General features: G+C 36.9%; 1 protein-coding gene across 1 annotated transcript; it reads left to right on the top strand.

The window, feature by feature from the left end:
* Nucleotides 1-3149: 3149 nt before the first annotated feature.
* Nucleotides 3150-3605, top strand: LOC143531932 (uncharacterized). Its single transcript, XM_077027114.1, has one exon. The coding sequence runs from the start codon at nt 3150-3152 to the stop codon at nt 3603-3605; it is 456 nt and encodes a 151-aa protein (XP_076883229.1).
* Nucleotides 3606-8858: the final 5253 nt, after the last annotated feature.

The following is an 8858-nucleotide window of genomic DNA, read 5'->3' as shown; positions in this document are numbered from 1 at the left end:
TTGTTTACATGTTTTATTTATATTTATGGTTAGATAGCTAGGCTATGTTGTTTATTTTGTAAAGATGATAATGCAATGGTCTTTGTATTCTTAGTCCTAAATTCGATTATAGAACTATTTCTTATGCCGGGATTCATGTCCATCAGAGGCCCGTTATTTAAATCCTTCAAATTTGCGGTGTACTTGTCTATAAACCTATGTGTAATGTGCTAACAGATAACTTCTTATGATGCTCACTTAGAAACTTCATAAACTCAAACCCAAAATCATTTTAAAATATTAAATAGTCAACTATACTTAAATAATTTTTATAAAAATTAAAGTTTCTAATAAATTCAACAAACTATTTATTATATTATTTAAAGTTAGTATAATCTACATATTCTAATAAAAGAAATAAATTAAGACAGATGTTACTTACAGATTCATTCATATCCTACATTACCAACTCAAATTATTCATATATTTTTATTTAATGAAAACATGTTTATATCAGTGTAATCAAAGCATATCAATTCATCTTTTTAATCAAATAACTAATTACCTAAACTATAGATACTAAAAATATGCCGGCGTTTATGTCAGTATAATCGCAATATCTATATCTCTAATGAAATCAGATATTACGTTTTTTTATTAAATCAATTTATATACACTTTAGAGTGTAGAAGATGAATGTGATAAAATTCAATGAACAATATATACATATATATATAATATGATAAATAAAAGAAAAAAATTATGAATGAATAGCAATTTTATTCTTACATATTCATTCATCTTCATTGATCCATAGAGCTTCCATCCATCTTTTTCGAAACTGTTAGGGCACGGATTTTCAGTATCATAGGCAAGCATTATGTTCAGGATAACTCCAGGATTGGGTGTCCTCCAAGGTAACAGGTATCCTAAATACATTGTTTAATTAACCAATTGTTCGCTATTTTCCTTGTTTACCAGGTCAAGAGACTTACCATGATTCCCTAAAGACTGGGACTTGCAGCTAATAGAACGTGTTCAAAAAGGAAACGTGCTTAATGGGGAATTAACGGCTAATTAGATTTAGTATTTCATTTCCTAATTTGTAGGCATTATTGTTAGCTTTAATTTTGTGTATATATATATATAGAGAGAGAGAAAGAGAGAGCTCTCATATGGATCAAAACACACACAACTCTCACACTAGACTTAGTAGCATTCTGTAACGATCCAAGGAGAAAAGCTCCAACACTTGTAATTGATTTCAATTATTAATAAACTGGTGGTGATAGTTTTCACCACCCGGGGTTTTTTTCTTGTTATCCTCGGGATAAAGGGTTTTTTCCTTGCAACAAATCACTGTGTCATTACATTTTTGCATTCGTTTCAACCAAGCACCTAGCCTTATTCACAAATTTTGTTACGAAATTGCCTTTGTTAATTTTTGACTAAAACAATTTGGCGCCCACCGTGGGGAAATCGGTGCTTCGATCCTTTAAAACCATTTACTTTGTTCTAATCATTTTCATTCCCTTCATAATGGCCTTACAACCAAAAACCAGTTCTGTTGGTGGTCACCACTGCTTCAAGTGCCAACCCTATACCTCCACCAGTTCCAAAGAAGAGCACTCAGCACAGAGGAGAACTTCCACCATACGCGAGATCCTCTACGCGGGTAGATCTGGTTATCTCTGACAGTGACATTTTTTCTTTGATGACAGGTCAAAACTCACATGAAGCAGAAAGAGAAGACCAACTCAAGGCTATTCAAGGAAATTGAAGGGATCAAGAAGAGACCCGGGCAGGAGGCTACTCCAATCATGCCCAGGGCTCTTGATTTTGGTTCTCCAGGATCATCTATCCTTCAGAATCCCGGATCATTAGGGACACAACCAACAAGGACTCCATCTCAGTAGCAGTTAGGATACTGGGGAGCATATCCTCCGGTATCTTCGGAGTTACCCAGACCAACGAGGCCAGACTCCATCAACATGCAGCCTCGCTTAACCATTCCAGCCGGCATATTCTCATCAGGATCTCCCGTTGTGTCCTTTGAAGTGCATGTCAGGGACGATATCCCTATGCAAACATCACCTTATCCTGAAGATACCCTCAATGGAGGAAATAGTCGTCAAGGCTTAGGATACCAAAGGCCTAACCACGATCTCGGTAACAATTTTTTTAATGCAAATTTATACACTAACCGTGGATCTGTGTAGGATAAGGGGATATCCCCCGAGATAGCCAGGGAATTGCAGAAAATGAAGGATATGATTTCCAATATCCCGGGGATAATACGTCCCATAGCTGAAGTTCCCGTAGGTAGCCACAAGTTATCTAGGTTCACTTGCCTATATGCGACGTAGAAATCCCCAGGAAGTTCCAAACTCCCAGCATGAAGCTATACGATGGTACTACGGATCCTGAGGAACACGTAGCTCAGTATAGAGAAAGGATGGAGATCAACCCCATCCCCATTGACCTCTAAGAAGCTTGTCTTTGCAAGGGGTTTAGTTCAACACTAACGAGACCGGCCCTCAAATGGTTATTAAGTATTCCTTCCAACACTATTACTTCATTTGCTCATTTGATTAACTTATTCAATAATCAATTTTCTTGTAGTAGATCTTTTGAGAAAATGACGGGTGATTTATATAGAATTGTTCAGCATAATAATGAATCCTTAAGGGATTACATAACTAGATGATGAGGAGTATCCTAAATCTCCGCATATTGTTTTAATATTGATATTGGTGGTGTGATATGTGCCATGCAGGATTTAGGTGACAAGGCTAGATGGCCCAAGAAAAATGAAAAGTCCGGATCCGGAAAAGACATGTCCAAATGGTGTGCATTCCATGAAGACTTTGGCCATCGCACTAACGATTGTATAGCACTTCGGAAGAAAATAGGATACATTCTCAGCAAAGGATACTTGAAGGAACTATTTGGAAGAAACAAGAACAAGAGTCAGGATCCTGTCAAGATACCTGAAAGGGCACCTTCTCCACCACCTGAAGCTAAGGTTGTATCCTTTATCTCATGAGGATCTGGCATCTGTGGAACCTCATATTCAGCAGCTAAGAAGCATTCCAAAGAAATGAAGATGGACAACGGATAAAGACCTCTTCGTACTTCCACGTTAACAACTCAAAGAATCATATCCTTCGATGACGGGGATAGATGTGATCTTGGTAATTACTTTATGTATAGCTAACTATTTTGTGCACATGATACTCTTTGATGGAGGCAACTCCGTGAACATCATCCAACTAGATTCCTTGAAGAAAATGGATATTCCTGATATTGAGATTATCCCGAGATCCTCAGTCCTCGTGGGATTCAGTGGGGAGACCAAGAATACCCTGGGAGATATCAAACTTCTAGTATACATAGAGGGAGTAAACTCTCTACAAAAATTTTGTGTTATTGACTCATTGTCTTATTGTAATGTGATCTTAGGCAGACTATGGATTCATGACATGAAGGCAGTACCCTCAACATACCATCAGTGTGTAAAACTTCCAAGTCCTTGGGGAGTTATCAAGATTGAAAGAGACCAACAAGACGCCAAAGATTGCTATGCATCATCAATGAAGTCAGCTGCAAAGCCTACTCAAGCATAGTAATTACAGAAACAACCAGGGGAGGCCCTGCAAGCTAGAGAGCAGGATGTGAAGGAAGTATCTTTGGATCCTTAGAATACTGAGATCAAAGTATTGTTAGGATCAAGTATTCCTGAGGATATTGAGATGGAATTGATCTCCTTCCTAAAGAAAAGAGCTTCTACCTTCGCCTGGAAACATGAAGATATGACAGGTATCTCTAAATCTATAATTACTCATAAACTTGGTATAGATAAATCTTTCAGGCCGGTACATCAAAAGCGAAGAAAGTTTGCTCCTGAGAGATACATTATCATACAAGAAGAAGTGCAGAAGCTACTCAAAACCAAGATGATAAAAGAGGTCCACTATCCTAGATGGTTGGCCAATCTAGTTGTAGTCCAGAAGAAGAATGGAAAGTGAAGAGTATGTGTGGACTTTACAGACCTGAATAAGGCCTGTCCAAAAGACCCATTTCCACGCCCACACATTAACTCAATGGTGGATGCAACTGCTGGCCATGAACTACTAACCTTCATGGATGCATCCTCAGGATTTCAACAAATTCAAATGGAGCCTTCAGATCAAGAAGACACAGCCTTCATGACTCCCAAAGGTATATACTGTTATATTGCAATGACTTTTGGACTAAAGAATGTAGGTGCAACCTACCAGAGGCTAGTCAACATGATGTTTAAAGTCCAACTGGGGGACACGATGGAAGTCTACATAGACGACATGGTGGTAAAGTCAAGGAGGGTAGAGGATCATCTCAAAGACTTGGCATCAGCATTTGATATCCTAGAGGAGTATAACATGAAATTGAATCCAGCCAATTGTCATTTTGGGGTCAAAGCAGGAATATTCCTTGGATACATGGTCACCAAAAGAGGAATAGAAGCAAGCCCTTAGCAGATCAAGGCTATCCTGGATATCAAATCACCAAGAAACGTCAAAGATGTCCAACGGTTGACAGGAAGAATAGCAGCTCTCAACAGATTCATCTCAAGATCTTCAGAGAAGTGTAAAGACTTCTATGATATCCTGAGGAAGAATCAAAAATTCGAATGGGGAGAGAAGCAAGAAAGAGCGTTGGTATCCTTAAAGGAATACTTATCCTCAGCACCACTCCTGATGAAGCCAGTTGATGGTGAACCATTATCCTTGTACTTAGCTGTTTTGGGGAATGCAATAAGTGTTGTCCTGGTCAAAGATCATGAAGGTCAACAACATCCCGTATATTATGTAAGTAAAAGTCTACTAGATGCTGAATCCAGGTATTCTGTAACACCCCGGCTTAAGCGGAAACGCCCGAGTGTGACGTACAGATTGCTCAAACACACATGGCACTATTAAGTGACCATAATAACATTAATTCATTTAATAAGCCAAGTAACACAAGTTCGAAAGTAACAATACAAGTTCAAACCAAAACATAACCATAACAATAGTTCTTTTATTGAAATACCCTAAGTAATCTAAGTGTCTTTAATACTTCAACCTCTAATCACGGTACCTGTAACATATGTATAAAATATGGTCAGCTATAAATATAGCTGGTGAGTTTCCACAGTTTAAAGACGTACATAAAAACCATACAATTCATAGACATGTGGTAAACGAGCAAGTAAGTCCTTTCCAGTTGGTACAACCAACGTACTTGGATAATCGCGCAAGTAAGGTCCTTTCCAATTGGTAACAACCAACGTACTTGGCTAATGAGGCCTTTTTCCACTCGATACAAATGGATCGGAGTGCAAAGGGGGGCGTATGATCATACTTAATGAGGCTTCCCAATCGTGCAAGTAATATTCGTGCAAGTAATACAAGTAACACACAAGTCCATATACGAATTGTAGTTTTGTAATACAAGAAATAATACTTGAATCTTTATAAGGATACATATGCTACCCCAATACATTAAAACATTAAAACGGGGTGGTGAAAAACTCACCTTAGTAATTGAAGTGAAAAAGGAATAAGAATAACTCGAAGGCGTCAAAGAACCGAAGCAATCAATCCGTATGAACTATAAATAAGAATAAACATGACTTTTAACGACTATTCTATCTGGATTTTAAGGTTGTTTAATTGTATGATAGTTTTAGAAGATAGTTATTATTTTATGACGAATCTTATGGCTCCTAGATTATTATATTATTATTTATGTTTTCACGACAACTTGGTTATTAGTACAATTTAAGCACTTTAATGGCGAGAAAACAAAGTTTATATGTTCGAAAAGCTTGAACTATTGTTTACAAGTCGAAAATATAATTGTTGCTTTAACAAAACGATTTTTAGAGAATTAAAGTTTACTTTGCGATTATTACACGATTTTTAATAACGACTTATGTAAAAGAGAAACTTGATTTTTATATGTAAAATGGTGAGATATATTTTATAGTTAATTTACATAATTTTATTTAATTTAAAAAGGTTTTTATAAATTTATTATGATTATTAATTGATTAAAATGATTTATTAATTAATAATAAACTGGAAAAATGTTTAATAAAAAAAATATGAGATTGACCCGGGTTTCGAACCCGGGTCTTGGTGGTATAAGTTCTGGGTATTATCCAACTGCTCTGGTGACAATATTCGTTTATAGTATGGTTTTTAATACTTAAATATACTATTAGCTTTGGAATGGATTTTAATAATAATAATAATAACAATACAGGGCCCAACACAAAAAGAAAAAAAAACGCTTGACCCGGGTTTCGAACCCGGGTCTCATGTTTACGATGTTAACAATTTAACCAGTTGGACTAGGAAGCAATTCAATGAAGTTATGGAAACAGTTTACTTCAAACAGATATTCAACTTCGTCTTCTTCATCTTCAAGAACATAAACCCTAATTTATCAATTGGGGTTTCTGTTCCATGTTCGATATAATTAGACTAGGGGTTTTGTTTATTGGTGTGACGACATTAACAAGCATATATTAATTACCTTATAAGGTTTTGTTTTGACCGAAACCCAGTTGCCGGAAAAGTGATAAGAAAACTCCCAATTACAGACAAATCGGTGTATTAGAGGGGGATTGAGAGGAATGAGCAAGTTGTTTATGTGTTTAGGCGTCTATTTATACTAGGTGGAGGAGCGTCTTCACATTAATTCGTTGATTTTATTATCCGGATTTTCCGGCGACCATTACGGGTCTATTTACGACGAATAAACGCAATTAACTTGTTGGTTAATGTTTTATATTGACGGAGAAACGCGTTTACATATTTATTTGGTTAAAACGACGAAGTTTGGTGGTGTTTGGGTTACCTCCGCCGGAGGGTGGCCGGAAAAACGGGGCAGGAAGGGGGGGGGGGGCGGGTAGGGTTTGGGTTAATTTAATAATATAATTTAAATATTATTTACACTTTGGACCCTGCAGTTTCATAAACATTTTAAATGATGTTTAATATCTTTTAAGCTATAATATGTTTTTAGAGTTTACACTTTTCTGCCCAAACTTTATATTATAAGGTCTTCGGTTTTGGATTATTTACGTGTTTTACTCGCGCGGCTCGATTAACGTTAAGGTTCGGGAATTTATAAACATAACAACGAACAACGAATAAAGAACATTAAATATCGGGAATCACTTTATTAAAATATATTTAATACATCGAAACGACCCAACGGGTCGGGTTTACAATACGAACACGAATCGAAAATTGACGAATGTCACATATTCTTATCTTGAAAAATTAATTTTAGCACTTATAATGGCTTCTACTAAATTAAGACATTACTTTGAAACTCATGCTATTCATGTAAGAACTTACTATCCTATTAAAGCTATTTTGAGAAAACCAGAAATGTCAGGTAGAATGGCGAAATGGGCTGTGAAACTTAGTGCATACGATATTGTGTATGAACCAAGAACAGCCATCAAATCTCAAGCGCTTGCCGACTTTGTGGCTGATTTTAGCCAGGATGTACTTGTAGAAGTAGAAAAAGAAGTTCAGCAGTTGGAGGTCAAGGAGAGTTGGACCTTGCATACTGATGGTGCCTCAAACATAAGGAGAACAGGTCTAGGTATCATGCTAAAATCGCCACAAGGGGACATTATACCTCTATCTATATCTTATGAATTACAGGCTACTAATAATGAGGCTGAATATGAGGCCCTAATAGCTGGTTTACAATTAGCTAGATATGAAGGTCAGGCATCTTCAAGTTTATGTTGATTCATTATTATTAGCTAACCATTTTAATGGCTCTTATGCAGTAAATGCAGAAAACTTAAAAAAATATTTAAAAATAGTTAAGCAATTAGCTATGTGTTTCGAAACATTTGATATAGTACATGTACCAAGAGAAGAGAACACTGAAGCAGATGCCTTAGCAAATTTAGCATCAGGTCTCAAGATACCAGATGATATCAAGATACCCATCGTTCATATCCTGGCTCCAGCAACAAAAAAGAACCACGAAGTCATGGAGACTTCAAAACCTAAAGATGATCCAGTATCCTGGACCCGTCCCATAATACGGTATCTTCAGGATAACAAGATCCCAGAAGGAGAAAATCCCAGAGCCTTTCAAATGAAGGTAACCTAGTATATTATCCTAAATAATGTTTTGTATAGAAAGTTACTTGCAGGTCCATACTTGAGGTGCTTGGAACACCATGAAGCACAAGAAGTTCTCAAAGACATACATGAAGGCGATTGCGAAAACCACACTGGGGGCAGAGCCTTAGTATTCAAAATACTGAGGATAGGTTACTTCTGGCCAACAATGAAGAAGGATGCAATGAATTTCTCCAGTAAGTGTGATGCTTGCCAAAGACAACAACATCTTGCATCAACCGGTTGAATCACTACATCCTATTATATCCCCATGGCCATTTATGAAATGGGGAATGGATATTGTGGGAAAGCTGCCTAAGGCTCCTGGTGGAAAAGTCCTTATGCTTGCCATGACAGATTACTTCTTCAAATGGATCGAAGCTGAGGCGTTTGTCCAAGTTAAAGGGAAGGATGTGATCTCATTTATCAAACACAATATCCTGACAAGATTCGGTATCCCAGCATAGATCATTTGTGATAACGGTTCACAGTTCATAGGTAGCAGAACAACTAACTTTTGTGAAAGTTGGGGAATCAAGATGGTGACTTCAACTCCAGTACACCCTCAAACCAATGGTCAAGCAGAGTCTAGTAACAAGATCATCATCAACAATTTGAAGAAGAAATTGGGATCCAAGAAGGGAAAATGGCTGAAGAACTACTATTCGTTCTTTGGGCTGATAGAAACCACTTCAA

This window comes from Bidens hawaiensis, unplaced genomic scaffold, assembly GCF_021521415.1.
Source record: "Bidens hawaiensis isolate Kalapana, Puna unplaced genomic scaffold, B.hawaiensis_p1.1 tig00009309_1, whole genome shotgun sequence".
In the NCBI taxonomy this organism is placed as follows: domain Eukaryota; kingdom Viridiplantae; phylum Streptophyta; class Magnoliopsida; order Asterales; family Asteraceae; genus Bidens; species Bidens hawaiensis.
This window is presented reverse-complemented; position numbering and strand designations above follow the sequence as displayed.

Excerpts from the sequence above, each read along its gene's own strand:
- LOC143531932 (XM_077027114.1), top strand. The coding sequence starts at position 3,150 with ATGACGGGGATAGATGTGATCTTGGTAATTACTTTATGTATAGCTAAC.